The sequence below is a fragment of the Penicillium crustosum genome, assembly GCF_028827405.1.
Source record: "Penicillium crustosum strain IBT 35664 chromosome Unknown utg000004l_segment0_segment0, whole genome shotgun sequence".
Lineage (NCBI taxonomy): Eukaryota > Fungi > Ascomycota > Eurotiomycetes > Eurotiales > Aspergillaceae > Penicillium > Penicillium crustosum.
The window spans coordinates 4,269,860-4,292,035 of NW_026623125.1; the positions used below are offsets into that span (position 1 = coordinate 4,269,860).

Here is a 22,176-nt window from a genome sequence, read left to right on the forward strand (position 1 = left end):
CTATATTTTGAACCACGTTAAACTCCTATATTTCCGATTACGTCAAATTGCTATATTTCTACTATACGCACGCAGTTATTAATTTTCCCTAAACTAGTCTAATTTCTGACCGCGGTTAGAAATTATAGCTAGAAGCTCTAGCACTACTTAAAGTAGTATAATATAACCCAAAATGTAGTAGTCCTCCCTATCGGACCAAAATGTAGTGGTCCTACATCCCGGACCACGTAGTCGTCCCGTATACCGAACCATATAGTCGTCCCGCATATCGGACTATATTGACCTTCTATATTTTGATATATCCTCATCACTGCTCAGTACTCCTAGATATTAAATCACACTATACAACTACAGTTTCTAACCTCGGTTAGAAATTAGGCCTTAGGGGGGTAAGTAGTGCCTATAGTATTCTAATATTTTATATCATACAATTTAACATCCTATATATATATATCTACCACAGTTATCACGATCATACATCCGCCTTCCTACACCTATTTTCTAACCTTAGTTAGAAACTACATCCTGATTTTAGTTGTTCTCTCCCTTTCCTTATATAAGCAACTCCCGGCTATAGATCTATTTAAGCTGCTGCCCCCCCTAGCAAACCTTCCTCTATATTTTCCCCAGACTATCCTACTTTCGGCCGTCGACTATCAGACAAACAACTTTATATCTACCAAGTATTTAAACCCCTATCAACCCCCTATAAACCTTCTCCTCCATTTTCCCTACCGTCCGAAAGACCCCGCCGCCTATAATCATAGGACTGATCGCGTCTCTTTAACCAAGGTCAGAAAGCTAGCCTTTATAGCTCGTGTTATGGCTTATCTTATCTCACTCCTTTCAGTTCCCTTCTAGTTTCACGTACCCCTATCTTCCCCTCGCCTACCTATTTTCCCTCTAGTTACTAACTAAGTTTCAGTTTACGCACTTTTCCCGTCGCGCCGTACCTACCATATCTAATCATAGCGTAGTCTCGGGCTAAAAAGGCGTCCCTAGAGAACGTCGGCACTATCAATATCTCTACTACCGCTATCCGCCGTATAGATAACTCTGCTCCCGCTATTATAGGCGTTATCGGCTATCCTAATACCTAAAACCTCTACCGTCTAATTAGTACCGAGTACAGTACGACCCGGGATATCATCATTGCCTTCTACCGAGATCGTAACAATAAATTTAGGTTTGCTAACTCGACCTAGGTCACTCTAGGCCTCCGCTTTATCTATAACTCCCTTATTCTCCTTACAGTTAACCATACCGGTAAATACGGTAATGTCCTACTATCCCTATCTCCCCCGGATCTATCTACCCTCTTTATAGAGCCCACTAATCTCTTTAACCTCCGTGCGCTATAGTACGTCCGCCGCCTTCTCCTCTCCCGCTCGTAGGATCTTAGCCGACGGAGCTAACTTCTTAAGACTCCCTTTTACTTCGACGCTAAGGAGACTCTAGTCTACTAGAAGATCCTGATCTACTTCTCCCGCCAAATCTCAAAGACTCACAGTCTCGAAGCCTACCTCACCGCCACTCCTTATATCCGCCCCGCCGTCCCGCCTAAGCTTACGAGCTCGCGGCCTAGTCCCGCTAGTCTAACCTCCACTCTTACCCCTAGCTATAGTACGTCTGCCCAGTCCCGCGATAAGACGTAAGCCCTTCTAGACCTCCTTAAGCTATATCCCTCGGACCTTCCTAACGATACTAACGAGGAGCCGCTTACTAGCTCTATAGATACCGTCCCTTCGGAGCCTAAGTACCGAGACCTAGTTATTAGACTCACTACCTAGCTCCTCAAGCCTACCACCGCTCGGTTAAACCGCGCGCCTCTTACGCTTACTAACGTCCACGAGCTCTACCGCTACCTCTATAGCCCCGAGTTCTTCAACAATTCGGTCCTTCGCGCTACTCCCGATAAGGTCCCTCCTAGCCTACAGCCCAATCCCTATCTACAGACCGCGATCTCGTCGAGCTCGGCGTTAGTCGCTCTCTCTATCCCCGATATATCTCTCGGCCCCTCTACTAGCTATACCGATAAGACTACCGACAATAAGCCAATTCTACTAGCTAACCTAGCCGCGCTCACTTACGCCCGGGATATATCCCTCGATCGTCTTACGTATCCCTTTAATCTCGCAACCCGCCATACACAAATTCCAGTCAACAGCGATAGGCAGCCGGTACTCACCCTACCCTCCTTATACCCGGTCTCCTCTACAATCCTTAAGCCGTGGCAGGTTACGGGTATATCCTAGATACTCTAGTAGGAGGCTAGCCCGCTCCACAGCGGGATCCTCGCTAACATATATAGCCTCGGGAAGACCCTAACCGCACTTACGCTTATCTACCAGGCGGCCCTCGTCTAACCCCGGCCCCTATACCGGCCTACCCTAATCCTAATACCCTCGGCCCTAATCGATATATAGCTCCTAAAGATCGAGCGCTACTTTAGGGACGCCCTAACAGTCCGGCTCTTCTACAGTACTAAAACCCGTACTAGCGATTCCGAGCGTAAGCTAATACTACTCGAGTCACTCGACAAGGTCCAAGCCTTCCTCGGCCGCTACCCCCCTATCAAACCTCCTCGGCGCGTACCGTAATCCTCTTATCATACAATACCTAGGCCACGCGTACTACCACCGAGATCGACAAGAATAGCGCGTCGACGCACCGCGCCCAGAAGGCCACGCGGAAGGAGACCGACCCTATAGCCCTTAATCTTACTACCGCCGAAGCCGACGTAGATAAGGATATACCCGACCCCGACGACGTCGTAACCCCGTCGGTCTCGGACGAGCCAGATTCCCCTAGTAGCGTATATACCCCGCCTACCGACAGCGTCAGCACCCCTTATCCCCCGGGCGTCGACGCCGCCGTCACTAAACTAAGCGAGCTCTAGGAGTAGGCGGCTAGCCCGTCCTCGGTAGGTAAAGCTACTATATACTAGCCCCGCCGGTTCCGCTCCGACCTCACTACCTCTTTCTACCGCGTGATCTACAATAAGGGCCACCGCCTAAAGACTATCTCCTCACGCTAGTACTAGTCGGTCGCCCTCCTTAACCGGCAGTATACCTAGTATCTAACCGCGACCCCTATATAGAACCGGGCGTTAGACTACTACGGCTACCTAGCGTTGCTATAGAAGGCGGAGTTTACTATCCCGGCTAATAGCCCGTAAAAGTTCCCTCCTAGTATCACGCCCTCCCCGGCTACCGCGAGCGACCCCCTAGAGCCGTATACCCAGTAGTCCGCGGTCGAGCAGCTTCCCCTTAAAGGTAAGCTATACTACTTACTAGATCCCCGTGGTCTAGTAGTCCTAGCCCGGCGTAGTAAACTCTCTACTACGAATAGGTTCCTAGCCCTTCCTATCGTCCTATATCTAAGCAGCCTAACCCGTAAGGCCGGTAACTAGATAATTAGGCCCCATAGTACTACGATCGTTATCAGCGACGACATCCCGCGCCTTCACATCTCGATCGTCGAGCTTCGGTATACCCGGTACACCTAGGACATCTATAACCGTATATTTAACATCCTTAGTAAAAGCCTTTATAGGCCCCCCAGCGATACTCCTACCGCGGCCTCCGCCGTATTAGCGGACAGCCCTACTACTATAAACTAGGCCACCTTCCGGATACTCTGCTACCTCTCGGTATCGCCTAAGCTTAATCGGTTTCTATTAGCCGAATACAGGCACATATTAAAGCCTCTATTCTATGATATTTATATCTTTTATATTTTTTAGACAAACTCATAGTATATATAAACCTATATGTGAAGCCTGTATAATTTTATCTATTTTATTTAATTCTTTGGAAGGGGTTGAAGTTTGTCAACTGGATCGGTAGCTTTGGTTCAAAATTCCGAATCGGGTTAGCGTTTGGTCGAAAATTCCCAAAAGGGAAGCTTTGGTCTAAAATGCAGAAGTTATCATCTGAACTGAACTTCTGCATTTTGGACCAAACCGAACTTCTGCATTTCCGACCATCGCCTACTCCCACAAATTTGACCACGCTATATATCTGTTTTAAGATAAAAAAGATACCAATTGGTCCTTCTAATAGTTAATTACTACTATATAAGTATAATTTCTGCTTATTAAGGGAGAATATAGTCTGAAATGTAGTAGTTGGGTATAGTTAAAATGGATTATAATCCGATGGTCGAAAATGCAGAAGTTCGGGTTGGTCCAAAATGCAGAAGAAGTCGTCTAACCTAAACTTCTGCATTTTGGACCATCCCGAACTTCTGCATTTTAGACCAAACTGAACTTCTGTATTTTGGACCATTGCCTACTCCCAGAAATTTAACCACGCCATATATCTATTTTAAAATACTGTAGATACTAGTTAGTGCTTCTACTTATTAAGGGAGAATATAGTCTAAAATATAGTAGTTGGGTATAGTTAAAAATGGATTATAATCCGATGGTCGAAAATGCAGAAGTTCGGGTTGGTCCAAAATGCAGAAGAAGTCGTCTAAACTAAACTTCTGCATTTTCGACCATCCCGAACTTCTACATTTTGGACCAAACTAAACTTCTGTATTTCCGACCATCGCCCACTCCTAGATTTGGACCACGTCGAACTTCTATTTAAATAAAGTATAGATACTAGTTAGTGCTTCTAGTAGTTAAATACTACTATACGAGTGTAATCTCTGACCGCGGTCAGAAAATCTGGCTGGAAGGTCTAGTAGTACCTATAGTAGTATAATATAGTCCGAAGTATAGAAGTTGGCCGTAGTCGAAAATGCAGAAGTTCGGGTTGGTCCAAAATGCAGAAGAAGTCGTTCAAACTGAACTTCTACATTTTCGACCATCCCGAACTTCTGCATTTTGGACCAAACTAAACTTCTGCATTTCCGACCATCGCCTACTCCCAGATTTAGACTACGTCCAATTTCTATTTAAATCAACTTTAGATACTAGCTGGTGCTTCTAATAGTTAATTACTACTATACGAGTATAATTTCTGACCGCGGTCAGAAAATCTGGCTGGAAGGTCTCGTAGTGCTTATAGTAGTATAAGCTCTTCTGTATTATATTATTATAAGAAACAGACGATTCAATACTTAATTCACTAAATACTCCCGTACACTAAATGTCTAAGCTTTCATCCTGCCTAATACCAATACCAATATCCGTCGGTTTATCAGCTTCTATATATTCGGTACCCGCAGTAAGGCCACCTACTTCAGCATTAGGGGGTTCCGGGGTACCTAGGGGACGCTAGGACCTAGCATCTTCGATACTATCACGAACGAACTCCGGGATCGTAGACAGATTTCGTTCCCTCCGGTAGAAGTAGGAATTCTCCCTAAAGGTATCCTTCTCAGCTAACACGAGGTTTTCAAACGTATCACAGTAGAGCTGCTAGGCGTTACGTCTCTAGGACTGCACATAGCCCCAAGCTATATCATCGTCGTCCCCGAATAAAACATCCAGCTCCCTCCGTACATCTACTATATCCCATCGCGTCTGGCCCACTAGGGCATCTGAAATCGCCCCTAGGCGTCCCAGCCGCACGGTCGCGGGAAATACATAATCTACCCGACCACCGTACGTACTGTTCGGCAGACCGGACGGTGTCTTAGTACCCGAGTCGAAATCCCGATGGCAGCGCGAGAGGTCATCCTAGATACCCGACTCCGCGGTGTCCAAGGTTTGGTAATCATCGCCGATCGCAACGAACTAGGGCAGGATATTAACACGGTAGGCAGTCGCCGGGCCGGTAGACCCGTAAGGTAGGCTAGGTAAACTTAACCGGACATCCCCAAACCGGCAGACCTACTTAGTCTATCTATAGCCAAAGTGGGCCTTATCATCCTCGGTCTATATATCGGCGTCAATCCGCTGCACATACCTATTCTTAGCATACCCTCTGTCGACCAGCCGCCTATACCACGTAGCGATCTCGCGATACATCCCTAGGAGTAACTCGGTGCAGTTGCCGCTATCCTCGTCGGAGAGAGCGAGACTCCCTTAGAGCGCATTAACCCCCCGCCCACTACGGACAAAGTCGATAATATTAACGTCAATATAGCGAAAGAAGGTACGTTCTCCGGGGTATATCCGTTTGGTATAGTAGGGGAATAATACTAGCTTCTACGTATAATCCGGACGGTATCGGACGTAGAACGTATAGTATACGGGGTCCTATCGAACCATCTACTATACTAAGCTAAACCACATATTCCTAGCCCAGCTAATACGAGGTTTGGACGGGCGGGCTAGGTAATACCAGTCGTATATATTGAATTCCTCTATAATCAGATGCCGTAGGCTACCTAGGTGATTCCCGTCGAAATCCTCCCCCAGCCATTCAAACAGCCCTAGTAGCACAATACTTCCGTCTCGATCTAGCTACTGCCCGAGGTCCTAAACTATAGGGTCGGCGTCTCGGCCGCAGCAGCGCTTATATAGTCGAGCGAACGTTAGCGATTGTATCAGTACCGGGTTCGCAACCCTCGGCATACCCGAACCCGTAACCGGGAACCGCTATCCCGATTCTAGATTACTTATTACGTTTTTAAACCAACCCTTATACCGACCTTTTATCTAATCCCATTCCCTAAGATTTGTATATAGCTTACGCAACCGCCGGAGTAATTCTTCGTACGGGTTACGATAGTAAAGGCCTAAGCGTTTATATAGCCTATAGGTATAGAGATTATAGAGAGATAGTGATAGAGATATATATATAGCACTCCGGGTCGCTATTGCTTTTGCAACCTATCGGAGTAGCTGCTTCTTAAGGGTATCGGTAGGGAGCTCGGTCCCCCTTAGAAGACGCCGAATTGCGGCATTTATAAGAGCACAGCTATAGCTGGCAAGTGGGTTCTTAGGAGTTAGGCGTAATCACTTTTAAGGGCGAGGAAGAGGCTCCTTATCGTCCTACTTGTCGTCGTCGTTATCGTCCTAGTCGTCCTACTCCTAGTCGTCCTACTCCTAGTCGTCCTACTCCTAGTCGTCCTACTCCTAGTCGTCCTACTCCTAGTCGTCCTACTCCTAGTCGTCCTACTCCTTATCGTTATTGTCCTAGTCGTCCTATTCCTCGTCGTCTTACTCCTCGTCGTCCTACTCGTCGTCCTACTCGTTATTAGATAGAACAGAGGGGGTTGATAGTAAAGATAATAACGGTAATAATATTGATAATAGCGTCTCGTCGCGGGGTCTCTTCTCTAGAGACCCCGGAGGGTCTATAGCGTTCGCGGCCCCTGTAGGTTGTACTAGCGGTACTAGTAGTATTATACCCGTAGCCCGTATTTAGCAACCTAATCGAATTGAGCAGATAAATCTATCTATATCTACCCTAAGCGCGAGCGTATATAGGGTTTTAGGATTGAGAGGTTCGAAATTCCGCTACGCTAACGCTACGTCGAGATCAATTTATATAATTCGAGCATACTAGCGAATGTTACGGCCACGTCTAGACTTCCGGTACACAATCGCGTTATTAATAGCAGCTTAGAGCTTAGGATACGATAGCCCCTTACTAATAGTCTTACTAACCTTTCGGAGTATAGCGTAGCTTCCTATACGTATCAGAAGAGTATTAGCCTACTGCTCGCCCTACTAGAGGATCGCTCGCTTCCGTATATTCGCCTTAAACCGATCGAGCCCTTCCTAGACTTTTATCGTATCCCGTATGATCTACTATAAGTCTCGGAATGATTCCAGGCTTTTTTTATATATCCTCCAGAACTCTCTATATTCAACAAAGTTATATACCTCTTATAACGACCTTACAGCGTCCCCCATAACGCTATAGGCATAATCCTAGATTATCAACGCGGCCGGGTAAATATCCCGGGGCGATAGGGTTTTGATTATCGTAAGCCCTTCCGCAATTAACCTTACATACTATCCGTTGAGATTCAGTATTGCGGCGAAGGCAAAGGATTAGTCTATCGCCTTATATACGTTAGGGTCACTACTCACTATTGATATAGCGAAGTCAACCGATATTATTAAGTTTAAAATCCACGTAAATATACTAGTTTAAGTAGAAACTACGTAAGTTCTCTCCTCAATATCTTAATATAACTGTTTATACGTCTTAGTATTGCATAGCTAATAGTATTTTCGCGAAAAAAGACTATAAATAAACTTAAAGAGCGAGTTTCTTTAACGTATAGTTATTAAGCGCTACTATTAAGCGCTACCACGACATAGTCGGGAGTATTTTCACGAAAAAAAGACTATAAATAATCTAAAAGGGCGAGTTTCTTTAGGCGAGTTTCTTTAGATATATAGCTATTAAGCCCAGCTATTGAGTGCTACTATTACGTAGTCGAGAGTATTTTCGCGAAAACACTATAAACAAACTAAAAGAGCGAGTTTCTTTTAAATATACCGGTAGTTATCAAATATCACTAAACGAGTATAATTTCTAACCGCGCTCAGAAAATCTGGCTAAAAGGTCTAGTAGCGCTTATAGTAGTATAATATAGTACGAAATAGAGCGGTTGACTGTGGTCTAAAATGCAATAGGTAGAGATAGTCAGAAATATAGAAGTTCGGCTTAGTCGAAAATATAGAAGTTCGGCTTAGTCGAAAATGCAGAAGTTCGGCTTGGTCGAAAATACAGAAGTTCGGCTTAGTCCAAAATACAGAAGTTCAGCTTGGTCTAAAATATAGAAGTTCGGCTTAGTCTAAAATATAGAAGTTCGGCTTAGTCCAAAATACAGAAGAAGTCATCTAAACTAAACTTCTGCATTTTGGACTATGTTTAACTTCTGCATTTCCGACCATCCCCTTCTTCTGCATTTTAGACCACGTTTAACTTCTGTATTTTGGACTACGTTAAAACTTCTACATTTCCGACCATCCCCTTCTTCTGCATTTTAGACTACGTTCAACTTCTGTATTTTGGACTACGTTCAACTTCTGTATTTTGGACCACGTTCAACTTCTGCATTTCCGACTATCCCCTTCTTCTACATTTTAGACCACGTTCAACTTCTACATTTCCGACTATCCCCTTCTTCTGTATTTTGGACCACGTTCAACTTCTATATTTTGGACCACGTTTAACTTCTGTATTTTAGACCACGTTCAACTTCTATATTTTGGACCACATTCAACTTCTATATTTCCGACCATCCCCTTCTTCTGTATTTTAGACTATATTCAACTTCTATATTTCCAACTATCCCCTTCTTCTATATTTTAGACTATATTTAACTTCTGTATTTTAGACCACGTTAAACTTCTGCATTTCCGACCATCCCCTTCTTCTGTATTTTGGACCACATTAAACTTCTGTATTTCCGACTATCCCCTTCTTCTATATTTTGGACTACGTTAAACTTCTACATTTTGAACTACGTTAAGCTTCTACATTTTAGACCACCTCGAACTTCTATATTTCCGACCATCTCTATCTCCTATATTTTGAACCACGTTAAACTCCTATATTTCCGATTACGTCAAATTGCTATATTTCTACTATACGCACGCAGTTATTAATTTTCCCTAAACTAGTCTAATTTCTGACCGCGGTTAGAAATTATAGCTAGAAGCTCTAGCACTACTTAAAGTAGTATAATATAACCCAAAATGTAGTAGTCCTCCCTATCGGACCAAAATGTAGTGGTCCTACATCCCGGACCACGTAGTCGTCCCGTATACCGAACCATATAGTCGTCCCGCATATCGGACTATATTGACCTTCTATATTTTGATATATCCTCATCACTGCTCAGTACTCCTAGATATTAAATCACACTATACAACTACAGTTTCTAACCTCGGTTAGAAATTAGGCCTTAGGGGGGTAAGTAGTGCCTATAGTATTCTAATATTTTATATCATACAATTTAACATCCTATATATATATATCTACCACAGTTATCACGATCATACATCCGCCTTCCTACACCTATTTTCTAACCTTAGTTAGAAACTACATCCTGATTTTAGTTGTTCTCTCCCTTTCCTTATATAAGCAACTCCCGGCTATAGATCTATTTAAGCTGCTGCCCCCCCCTAGCAAACCTTCCTCTATATTTTCCCCAGACTATCCTACTTTCGGCCGTCGACTATCAGACAAACAACTTTATATCTACCAAGTATTTAAACCCCTATCAACCCCCCTATAAACCTTCTCCTCCATTTTCCCTACCGTCCGAAAGACCCCGCCGCCTATAATCATAGGACTGATCGCGTCTCTTTAACCAAGGTCAGAAAGCTAGCCTTTATAGCTCGTGTTATGGCTTATCTTATCTCACTCCTTTCAGTTCCCTTCTAGTTTCACGTACCCCTATCTTCCCCTCGCCTACCTATTTTCCCTCTAGTTACTAACTAAGTTTCAGTTTACGCACTTTTCCCGTCGCGCCGTACCTACCATATCTAATCATAGCGTAGTCTCGGGCTAAAAAGGCGTCCCTAGAGAACGTCGGCACTATCAATATCTCTACTACCGCTATCCGCCGTATAGATAACTCTGCTCCCGCTATTATAGGCGTTATCGGCTATCCTAATACCTAAAACCTCTACCGTCTAATTAGTACCGAGTACAGTACGACCCGGGATATCATCATTGCCTTCTACCGAGATCGTAACAATAAATTTAGGTTTGCTAACTCGACCTAGGTCACTCTAGGCCTCCGCTTTATCTATAACTCCCTTATTCTCCTTACAGTTAACCATACCGGTAAATACGGTAATGTCCTACTATCCCTATCTCCCCCGGATCTATCTACCCTCTTTATAGAGCCCACTAATCTCTTTAACCTCCGTGCGCTATAGTACGTCCGCCGCCTTCTCCTCTCCCGCTCGTAGGATCTTAGCCGACGGAGCTAACTTCTTAAGACTCCCTTTTACTTCGACGCTAAGGAGACTCTAGTCTACTAGAAGATCCTGATCTACTTCTCCCGCCAAATCTCAAAGACTCACAGTCTCGAAGCCTACCTCACCGCCACTCCTTATATCCGCCCCGCCGTCCCGCCTAAGCTTACGAGCTCGCGGCCTAGTCCCGCTAGTCTAACCTCCACTCTTACCCCTAGCTATAGTACGTCTGCCCAGTCCCGCGATAAGACGTAAGCCCTTCTAGACCTCCTTAAGCTATATCCCTCGGACCTTCCTAACGATACTAACGAGGAGCCGCTTACTAGCTCTATAGATACCGTCCCTTCGGAGCCTAAGTACCGAGACCTAGTTATTAGACTCACTACCTAGCTCCTCAAGCCTACCACCGCTCGGTTAAACCGCGCGCCTCTTACGCTTACTAACGTCCACGAGCTCTACCGCTACCTCTATAGCCCCGAGTTCTTCAACAATTCGGTCCTTCGCGCTACTCCCGATAAGGTCCCTCCTAGCCTACAGCCCAATCCCTATCTACAGACCGCGATCTCGTCGAGCTCGGCGTTAGTCGCTCTCTCTATCCCCGATATATCTCTCGGCCCCTCTACTAGCTATACCGATAAGACTACCGACAATAAGCCAATTCTACTAGCTAACCTAGCCGCGCTCACTTACGCCCGGGATATATCCCTCGATCGTCTTACGTATCCCTTTAATCTCGCAACCCGCCATACACAAATTCCAGTCAACAGCGATAGGCAGCCGGTACTCACCCTACCCTCCTTATACCCGGTCTCCTCTACAATCCTTAAGCCGTGGCAGGTTACGGGTATATCCTAGATACTCTAGTAGGAGGCTAGCCCGCTCCACAGCGGGATCCTCGCTAACATATATAGCCTCGGGAAGACCCTAACCGCACTTACGCTTATCTACCAGGCGGCCCTCGTCTAACCCCGGCCCCTATACCGGCCTACCCTAATCCTAATACCCTCGGCCCTAATCGATATATAGCTCCTAAAGATCGAGCGCTACTTTAGGGACGCCCTAACAGTCCGGCTCTTCTACAGTACTAAAACCCGTACTAGCGATTCCGAGCGTAAGCTAATACTACTCGAGTCACTCGACAAGGTCCAAGCCTTCCTCGGCCGCTACCCCCCCTATCAAACCTCCTCGGCGCGTACCGTAATCCTCTTATCATACAATACCTAGGCCACGCGTACTACCACCGAGATCGACAAGAATAGCGCGTCGACGCACCGCGCCCAGAAGGCCACGCGGAAGGAGACCGACCCTATAGCCCTTAATCTTACTACCGCCGAAGCCGACGTAGATAAGGATATACCCGACCCCGACGACGTCGTAACCCCGTCGGTCTCGGACGAGCCAGATTCCCCTAGTAGCGTATATACCCCGCCTACCGACAGCGTCAGCACCCCTTATCCCCCGGGCGTCGACGCCGCCGTCACTAAACTAAGCGAGCTCTAGGAGTAGGCGGCTAGCCCGTCCTCGGTAGGTAAAGCTACTATATACTAGCCCCGCCGGTTCCGCTCCGACCTCACTACCTCTTTCTACCGCGTGATCTACAATAAGGGCCACCGCCTAAAGACTATCTCCTCACGCTAGTACTAGTCGGTCGCCCTCCTTAACCGGCAGTATACCTAGTATCTAACCGCGACCCCTATATAGAACCGGGCGTTAGACTACTACGGCTACCTAGCGTTGCTATAGAAGGCGGAGTTTACTATCCCGGCTAATAGCCCGTAAAAGTTCCTCCTCCTAGTATCACGCCCTCCCCGGCTACCGCGAGCGACCCCCTAGAGCCGTATACCCAGTAGTCCGCGGTCGAGCAGCTTCCCCTTAAAGGTAAGCTATACTACTTACTAGATCCCCGTGGTCTAGTAGTCCTAGCCCGGCGTAGTAAACTCTCTACTACGAATAGGTTCCTAGCCCTTCCTATCGTCCTATATCTAAGCAGCCTAACCCGTAAGGCCGGTAACTAGATAATTAGGCCCCATAGTACTACGATCGTTATCAGCGACGACATCCCGCGCCTTCACATCTCGATCGTCGAGCTTCGGTATACCCGGTACACCTAGGACATCTATAACCGTATATTTAACATCCTTAGTAAAAGCCTTTATAGGCCCCCCAGCGATACTCCTACCGCGGCCTCCGCCGTATTAGCGGACAGCCCTACTACTATAAACTAGGCCACCTTCCGGATACTCTGCTACCTCTCGGTATCGCCTAAGCTTAATCGGTTTCTATTAGCCGAATACAGGCACATATTAAAGCCTCTATTCTATGATATTTATATTTTTTATATTTTTTAGACAAACTCATAGTATATATAAACCTATATGTGAAGCCTGTATAATTTTATCTATTTTATTTAATTCTTTGGAAGGGGTTGAAGTTTGTCAACTGGATCGGTAGCTTTGGTTCAAAATTCCGAATCGGGTTAGCGTTTGGTCGAAAATTCCCAAAAGGGAAGCTTTGGTCTAAAATGCAGAAGTTATCATCTGAACTGAACTTCTGCATTTTGGACCAAACCGAACTTCTGCATTTCCGACCATCGCCTACTCCCACAAATTTGACCACGCTATATATCTGTTTTAAGATAAAAAAGATACCAATTGGTCCTTCTAATAGTTAATTACTACTATATAAGTATAATTTCTGCTTATTAAGGGAGAATATAGTCTGAAATGTAGTAGTTGGGTATAGTTAAAATGGATTATAATCCGATGGTCGAAAATGCAGAAGTTCGGGTTGGTCCAAAATGCAGAAAAGTCGTCTAACCTAAACTTCTGCATTTTGGACCATCCCGAACTTCTGCATTTTAGACCAAACTGAACTTCCTGTATTTTGGACCATTGCCTACTCCCAGAAATTTAACCACGCCATATATCTATTTTAAAATACTGTAGATACTAGTTAGTGCTTCTACTTATTAAGGGAGAATATAGTCTAAAATATATAGTTGGGTATAGTTAAAAATGGATTATAATCCGATGTCGAAAATGCAGAAGTTCGGGTTGGTCCAAAATGCAGAAGAATCGTCTAAACTAAACTTCTGCATTTTCGACCATCCCGAACTTCTACATTTTGGACCAAACTAAACTTCTGTATTTCCGACCATCGCCCACTCCTAGATTTGGACCACGTCGAACTTCTATTTAAATAAAGTATAGATACTAGTTAGTGCTTCTAGTAGTTAAATACTACTATACGAGTGTAATCTCTGACCGCGGTCAGAAAACTGGCTGAAGGTCTAGTAGTACCTATAGTAGTATAATATAGTCCGAAGTATAGAAGTTGGCCGTAGTCGAAAATGCAGAAGTTCGGGTTGGTCCAAAATGCAGAAGAAGTCGTTCAAACTGAACTTCTACATTTTCGACCATCCCGAACTTCTGCATTTTGGACCAAACTAAACTTCTGCATTTCCGACCATCGCCTACTCCCAGATTTAGACTACGTCCAATTTCTATTTAAATCAACTTTAGATACTAGCTGGTGCTTCTAATAGTTAATTACTACTATACGAGTATAATTTCTGACCGCGGTCAGAAAATCTGGCTGGAAGGTCTCGTAGTGCTTATAGTAGTATAAGCTCTCTTCTGTATTATATTATTATAAGAAACAGACGATTCAATACTTAATTCACTAAATACTCCCGTACACTAAATGTCTAAGCTTTCATCCTGCCTAATACCAATACCAATATCCGTCGGTTTATCAGCTTCTATATATTCGGTACCCGCAGTAAGGCCACCTACTTCAGCATTAGGGGGTTCCGGGGTACCTAGGGGACGCTGGGACCTAGCATCTTCGATACTATCACGAACGAACTCCGGGATCGTAGACAGATTTCGTTCCCTCCGGTAGAAGTAGGAATTCTCCCTAAAGGTATCCTTCTCAGCTAACACGAGGTTTTCAAACGTATCACAGTAGAGCTGCTAGGCGTTACGTCTCTAGGACTGCACATAGCCCCAAGCTATATCATCGTCGTCCCCGAATAAAACATCCAGCTCCCTCCGTACATCTACTATATCCCATCGCGTCTGGCCCACTAGGGCATCTGAAATCGCCCCTAGGCGTCCCAGCCGCACGGTCGCGGGAAATACATAATCTACCCGACCACCGTACGTACTGTTCGGCAGACCGGACGGTGTCTTAGTACCCGAGTCGAAATCCCGATGGCAGCGCGAGAGGTCATCCTAGATACCCGACTCCGCGGTGTCCAAGGTTTGGTAATCATCGCCGATCGCAACGAACTAGGGCAGGATATTAACACGGTAGGCAGTCGCCGGGCCGGTAGACCCGTAAGGTAGGCTAGGTAAACTTAACCGGACATCCCCAAACCGGCAGACCTACTTAGTCTATCTATAGCCAAAGTGGGCCTTATCATCCTCGGTCTATATATCGGCGTCAATCCGCTGCACATACCTATTCTTAGCATACCCTCTGTCGACCAGCCGCCTATACCACGTAGCGATCTCGCGATACATCCCTAGGAGTAACTCGGTGCAGTTGCCGCTATCCTCGTCGGAGAGAGCGAGACTCCCTTAGAGCGCATTAACCCCCCGCCCACTACGGACAAAGTCGATAATATTAACGTCAATATAGCGAAAGAAGGTACGTTCTCCGGGGTATATCCGTTTGGTATAGTAGGGGAATAATACTAGCTTCTACGTATAATCCGGACGGTATCGGACGTAGAACGTATAGTATACGGGGTCCTATCGAACCATCTACTATACTAAGCTAAACCACATATTCCTAGCCCAGCTAATACGAGGTTTGGACGGGCGGGCTAGGTAATACCAGTCGTATATATTGAATTCCTCTATAATCAGATGCCGTAGGCTACCTAGGTGATTCCCGTCGAAATCCTCCCCCAGCCATTCAAACAGCCCTAGTAGCACAATACTTCCGTCTCGATCTAGCTACTGCCCGAGGTCCTAAACTATAGGGTCGGCGTCTCGGCCGCAGCAGCGCTTATATAGTCGAGCGAACGTTAGCGATTGTATCAGTACCGGGTTCGCAACCCTCGGCATACCCGAACCCGTAACCGGGAACCGCTATCCCGATTCTAGATTACTTATTACGTTTTTAAACCAACCCTTATACCGACCTTTTATCTAATCCCATTCCCTAAGATTTGTATATAGCTTACGCAACCGCCGGAGTAATTCTTCGTACGGGTTACGATAGTAAAGGCCTAAGCGTTTATATAGCCTATAGGTATAGAGATTATAGAGAGATAGTGATAGAGATATATATATAGCACTCCGGGTCGCTATTGCTTTTGCAACCTATCGGAGTAGCTGCTTCTTAAGGGTATCGGTAGGGAGCTCGGTCCCCCTTAGAAGACGCCGAATTGCGGCATTTATAAGAGCACAGCTATAGCTGGCAAGTGGGTTCTTAGGAGTTAGGCGTAATCACTTTTAAGGGCGAGGAAGAGGCTCCTTATCGTCCTACTTGTCGTCGTCGTTATCGTCCTAGTCGTCCTACTCCTAGTCGTCCTACTCCTAGTCGTCCTACTCCTAGTCGTCCTACTCCTAGTCGTCCTACTCCCTAGTCGTCCTACTCCTAGTCGTCCTACTCCTTATCGTTATTGTCCTAGTCGTCCTATTCCTCGTCGTCTTACTCCTCGTCGTCCTACTCGTCGTCCTACTCGTTATTAGATAGAACAGAGGGGGTTGATAGTAAAGATAATAACGGTAATAATATTGATAATAGCGTCTCGTCGCGGGGTCTCTTCTCTAGAGACCCCGGAGGGTCTATAGCGTTCGCGGCCCCTGTAGGTTGTACTAGCGGTACTAGTAGTATTATACCCGTAGCCCGTATTTAGCAACCTAATCGAATTGAGCAGATAAATCTATCTATATCTACCCTAAGCGCGAGCGTATATAGGGTTTTAGGATTGAGAGGTTCGAAATTCCGCTACGCTAACGCTACGTCGAGATCAATTTATATAATTCGAGCATACTAGCGAATGTTACGGCCACGTCTAGACTTCCGGTACACAATCGCGTTATTAATAGCAGCTTAGAGCTTAGGATACGATAGCCCCTTACTAATAGTCTTACTAACCTTTCGGAGTATAGCGTAGCTTCCTATACGTATCAGAAGAGTATTAGCCTACTGCTCGCCCTACTAGAGGATCGCTCGCTTCCGTATATTCGCCTTAAACCGATCGAGCCCTTCCTAGACTTTTATCGTATCCCGTATGATCTACTATAAGTCTCGGAATGATTCCAGGCTTTTTTTATATATCCTCCAGAACTCTCTATATTCAACAAAGTTATATACCTCTTATAACGACCTTACAGCGTCCCCCATAACGCTATAGGCATAATCCTAGATTATCAACGCGGCCGGGTAAATATCCCGGGGCGATAGGGTTTTGATTATCGTAAGCCCTTCCGCAATTAACCTTACATACTATCCGTTGAGATTCAGTATTGCGGCGAAGGCAAAGGATTAGTCTATCGCCTTATATACGTTAGGGTCACTACTCACTATTGATATAGCGAAGTCAACCGATATTATTAAGTTTAAAATCCACGTAAATATACTAGTTTAAGTAGAAACTACGTAAGTTCTCTCCTCAATATCTTAATATAACTGTTTATACGTCTTAGTATTGCATAGCTAATAGTATTTTCGCGAAAAAAGACTATAAATAAACTTAAAGAGCGAGTTTCTTTAACGTATAGTTATTAAGCGCTACTATTAAGCGCTACCACGACATAGTCGGGAGTATTTTCACGAAAAAAAGACTATAAATAATCTAAAAGGGCGAGTTTCTTTAGGCGAGTTTCTTTAGATATATAGCTATTAAGCCCAGCTATTGAGTGCTACTATTACGTAGTCGAGAGTATTTTCGCGAAAACACTATAAACAAACTAAAAGAGCGAGTTTCTTTTAAATATACCGGTAGTTATCAAATATCACTAAACGAGTATAATTTCTAACCGCGCTCAGAAAATCTGGCTAAAAGGTCTAGTAGCGCTTATAGTAGTATAATATAGTACGAAATAGAGCGGTTGACTGTGGTCTAAAATGCAATAGGTAGAGATAGTCAGAAATATAGAAGTTCGGCTTAGTCGAAAATATAGAAGTTCGGCTTAGTCGAAAATGCAGAAGTTCGGCTTGGTCGAAAATACAGAAGTTCGGCTTAGTCCAAAATACAGAAGTTCAGCTTGGTCTAAAATATAGAAGTTCGGCTTAGTCTAAAATATAGAAGTTCGGCTTAGTCCAAAATACAGAAGAAGTCATCTAAACTAAACTTCTGCATTTTGGACTATGTTTAACTTCTGCATTTCCGACCATCCCCTTCTTCTGCATTTTAGACCACGTTTAACTTCTGTATTTTGGACTACGTTAAAACTTCTACATTTCCGACCATCCCCTTCTTCTGCATTTTAGACTACGTTCAACTTCTGTATTTTGGACTACGTTCAACTTCTGTATTTTGGACCACGTTCAACTTCTGCATTTCCGACTATCCCCTTCTTCTACATTTTAGACCACGTTCAACTTCTACATTTCCGACTATCCCCTTCTTCTGTATTTTGGACCACGTTCAACTTCTATATTTTGGACCACGTTTAACTTCTGTATTTTAGACCACGTTCAACTTCTATATTTTGGACCACATTCAACTTCTATATTTCCGACCATCCCCTTCTTCTGTATTTTAGACTATATTCAACTTCTATATTTCCAACTATCCCCTTCTTCTATATTTTAGACTATATTTAACTTCTGTATTTTAGACCACGTTAAACTTCTGCATTTCCGACCATCCCCTTCTTCTGTATTTTGGACCACATTAAACTTCTGTATTTCCGACTATCCCCTTCTTCTATATTTTGGACTACGTTAAACTTCTACATTTTGAACTACGTTAAGCTTCTACATTTTAGACCACCTCGAACTTCTATATTTCCGACCATCTCTATCTCCTATATTTTGAACCACGTTAAACTCCTATATTTCCGATTACGTCAAATTGCTATATTTCTACTATACGCACGCAGTTATTAATTTTCCCTAAACTAGTCTAATTTCTGACCGCGGTTAGAAATTATAGCTAGAAGCTCTAGCACTACTTAAAGTAGTATAATATAACCCAAAATGTAGTAGTCCTCCCTATCGGACCAAAATGTAGTGGTCCTACATCCCGGACCACGTAGTCGTCCCGTATACCGAACCATATAGTCGTCCCGCATATCGGACTATATTGACCTTCTATATTTTGATATATCCTCATCACTGCTCAGTACTCCTAGATATTAAATCACACTATACAACTACAGTTTCTAACCTCGGTTAGAAATTAGGCCTTAGGGGGTAAGTAGTGCCTATAGTATTCTAATATTTTATATCATACAATTTAACATCCTATATATATATATCTACCACAGTTATCACGATCATACATCCGCCTTCCTACACCTATTTTCTAACCTTAGTTAGAAACTACATCCTGATTTTAGTTGTTCTCTCCCTTTCCTTATATAAGCAACTCCCGGCTATAGATCTATTTAAGCTGCTGCCCCCCCTAGCAAACCTTCCTCTATATTTTCCCCAGACTATCCTACTTTCGGCCGTCGACTATCAGACAAACAACTTTATATCTACCAAGTATTTAAACCCCTATCAACCCCCCTATAAACCTTCTCCTCCATTTTCCCTACCGTCCGAAAGACCCCGCCGCCTATAATCATAGGACTGATCGCGTCTCTTTAACCAAGGTCAGAAAGCTAGCCTTTATAGCTCGTGTTATGGCTTATCTTATCTCACTCCTTTCAGTTCCCTTCTAGTTTCACGTACCCCTATCTTCCCCTCGCCTACCTATTTTCCCTCTAGTTACTAACTAAGTTTCAGTTTACGCACTTTTCCCGTCGCGCCGTACCTACCATATCTAATCATAGCGTAGTCTCGGGCTAAAAAGGCGTCCCTAGAGAACGTCGGCACTATCAATATCTCTACTACCGCTATCCGCCGTATAGATAACTCTGCTCCCGCTATTATAGGCGTTATCGGCTATCCTAATACCTAAAACCTCTACCGTCTAATTAGTACCGAGTACAGTACGACCCGGGATATCATCATTGCCTTCTACCGAGATCGTAACAATAAATTTAGGTTTGCTAACTCGACCTAGGTCACTCTAGGCCTCCGCTTTATCTATAACTCCCTTATTCTCCTTACAGTTAACCATACCGGTAAATACGGTAATGTCCTACTATCCCTATCTCCCCCGGATCTATCTACCCTCTTTATAGAGCCCACTAATCTCTTTAACCTCCGTGCGCTATAGTACGTCCGCCGCCTTCTCCTCTCCCGCTCGTAGGATCTTAGCCGACGGAGCTAACTTCTTAAGACTCCCTTTTACTTCGACGCTAAGGAGACTCTAGTCTACTAGAAGATCCTGATCTACTTCTCCCGCCAAATCTCAAAGACTCACAGTCTCGAAGCCTACCTCACCGCCACTCCTTATATCCGCCCCGCCGTCCCGCCTAAGCTTACGAGCTCGCGGCCTAGTCCCGCTAGTCTAACCTCCACTCTTACCCCTAGCTATAGTACGTCTGCCCAGTCCCGCGATAAGACGTAAGCCCTTCTAGACCTCCTTAAGCTATATCCCTCGGACCTTCCTAACGATACTAACGAGGAGCCGCTTACTAGCTCTATAGATACCGTCCCTTCGGAGCCTAAGTACCGAGACCTAGTTATTAGACTCACTACCTAGCTCCTCAAGCCTACCACCGCTCGGTTAAACCGCGCGCCTCTTACGCTTACTAACGTCCACGAGCTCTACCGCTACCTCTATAGCCCCGAGTTCTTCAACAATTCGGTCCTTCGCGCTACTCCCGATAAGGTCCCCCCTAGCCTACAGCCCAATCCCTATCTACAGACCGCGATCTCGTCGAGCTCGGCGTTAGTCGCTCTCTCTATCCCCGATATATCTCTCGGCCCCTCTACTAGCTATACCGATAAGACTACCGACAATAAGCCAATTCTACTAGCTAACCTAGCCGCGCTCACTTACGCCCGGGATATATCCCTCGATCGTCTTACGTATCCCTTTAATCTCGCAACCCGCCATACACAAATTCCAGTCAACAGCGATAGGCAGCCGGTACTCACCCTACCCTCCTTATACCCGGTCTCCTCTACAATCCTTAAGCCGTGGCAGGTTACGGGTATATCCTAGATACTCTAGTAGGAGGCTAGCCCGCTCCACAGCGGGATCCTCGCTAACATATATAGCCTCGGGAAGACCCTAACCGCACTTACGCTTATCTACCAGGCGGCCCTCGTCTAACCCCGGCCCCTATACCGGCCTACCCTAATCCTAATACCCTCGGCCCTAATCGATATATAGCTCCTAAAGATCGAGCGCTACTTTAGGGACGCCCTAACAGTCCGGCTCTTCTACAGTACTAAAACCCGTACTAGCGATTCCGAGCGTAAGCTAATACTACTCGAGTCACTCGACAAGGTCCAAGCCTTCCTCGGCCGCTACCCCCCCTATCAAACCTCCTCGGCGCGTACCGTAATCCTCTTATCATACAATACCTAGGCCACGCGTACTACCACCGAGATCGACAAGAATAGCGCGTCGACGCACCGCGCCCAGAAGGCCACGCGGAAGGAGACCGACCCTATAGCCCTTAATCTTACTACCGCCGAAGCCGACGTAGATAAGGATATACCCGACCCCGACGACGTCGTAACCCCGTCGGTCTCGGACGAGCCAGATTCCCCTAGTAGCGTATATACCCCGCCTACCGACAGCGTCAGCACCCCTTATCCCCCGGGCGTCGACGCCGCCGTCACTAAACTAAGCGAGCTCTAGGAGTAGGCGGCTAGCCCGTCCTCGGTAGGTAAAGCTACTATATACTAGCCCCGCCGGTTCCGCTCCGACCTCACTACCTCTTTCTACCGCGTGATCTACAATAAGGGCCACCGCCTAAAGACTATCTCCTCACGCTAGTACTAGTCGGTCGCCCTCCTTAACCGGCAGTATACCTAGTATCTAACCGCGACCCCTATATAGAACCGGGCGTTAGACTACTACGGCTACCTAGCGTTGCTATAGAAGGCGGAGTTTACTATCCCGGCTAATAGCCCGTAAAAGTTCCCTCCTAGTATCACGCCCTCCCCGGCTACCGCGAGCGACCCCCTAGAGCCGTATACCCAGTAGTCCGCGGTCGAGCAGCTTCCCCTTAAAGGTAAGCTATACTACTTACTAGATCCCCGTGGTCTAGTAGTCCTAGCCCGGCGTAGTAAACTCTCTACTACGAATAGGTTCCTAGCCCTTCCTATCGTCCTATATCTAAGCAGCCTAA

The 22,176-nt window shown here is 45.4% G+C and overlaps 5 protein-coding genes across 5 annotated transcripts; 3 read left to right on the forward strand and 2 right to left on the reverse strand.

The window, feature by feature from the left end:
- Positions 1–822: 822 nt before the first annotated feature.
- On the forward strand, positions 823–2,899 carry N7487_010669 (uncharacterized protein; the record flags this gene model as incomplete). Its single annotated transcript, XM_056878399.1, has 8 exons — positions 823–849; positions 978–1,076; positions 1,255–1,266; positions 1,467–1,623; positions 1,735–1,769; positions 1,791–2,244; positions 2,501–2,511; positions 2,624–2,899. The coding sequence occupies 8 exons, from the start codon at positions 823–825 to the stop codon at positions 2,897–2,899; spliced, it is 1,071 nt and encodes a 356-aa protein (XP_056726979.1).
- A 3,029-nt stretch (positions 2,900–5,928) lies between these two features.
- Positions 5,929–6,475, reverse strand: N7487_010670 (uncharacterized protein; the record flags this gene model as incomplete). The annotated part of the gene is made up of 3 exons (XM_056878400.1): positions 5,929–6,099; positions 6,179–6,364; positions 6,386–6,475. 3 exons carry the CDS (start codon positions 6,473–6,475, stop codon positions 5,929–5,931), a joined length of 447 nt encoding a protein of 148 aa, XP_056726980.1.
- Positions 6,476–10,214: 3,739 nt separating this feature from the next.
- N7487_010671 (uncharacterized protein) lies at positions 10,215–12,292 on the forward strand (the record flags this gene model as incomplete). The annotated part of the gene is made up of 8 exons (XM_056878401.1): positions 10,215–10,241; positions 10,370–10,468; positions 10,647–10,658; positions 10,859–11,015; positions 11,127–11,161; positions 11,183–11,572; positions 11,819–11,989; positions 12,017–12,292. 8 exons carry the CDS (start codon positions 10,215–10,217, stop codon positions 12,290–12,292), a joined length of 1,167 nt encoding a protein of 388 aa, XP_056726981.1.
- Positions 12,293–15,320: 3,028 nt separating this feature from the next.
- N7487_010672 (uncharacterized protein) lies at positions 15,321–15,867 on the reverse strand (the record flags this gene model as incomplete). The annotated part of the gene is made up of 3 exons (XM_056878402.1): positions 15,321–15,491; positions 15,571–15,756; positions 15,778–15,867. The coding sequence occupies 3 exons, from the start codon at positions 15,865–15,867 to the stop codon at positions 15,321–15,323; spliced, it is 447 nt and encodes a 148-aa protein (XP_056726982.1).
- A 3,738-nt stretch (positions 15,868–19,605) lies between these two features.
- On the forward strand, positions 19,606–21,683 carry N7487_010673 (uncharacterized protein; the record flags this gene model as incomplete). Its single annotated transcript, XM_056878403.1, has 8 exons — positions 19,606–19,632; positions 19,761–19,859; positions 20,038–20,049; positions 20,250–20,406; positions 20,518–20,552; positions 20,574–20,963; positions 21,210–21,380; positions 21,408–21,683. 8 exons carry the CDS (start codon positions 19,606–19,608, stop codon positions 21,681–21,683), a joined length of 1,167 nt encoding a protein of 388 aa, XP_056726983.1.
- Between the last annotated feature and the right edge of the window lie 493 nt (positions 21,684–22,176).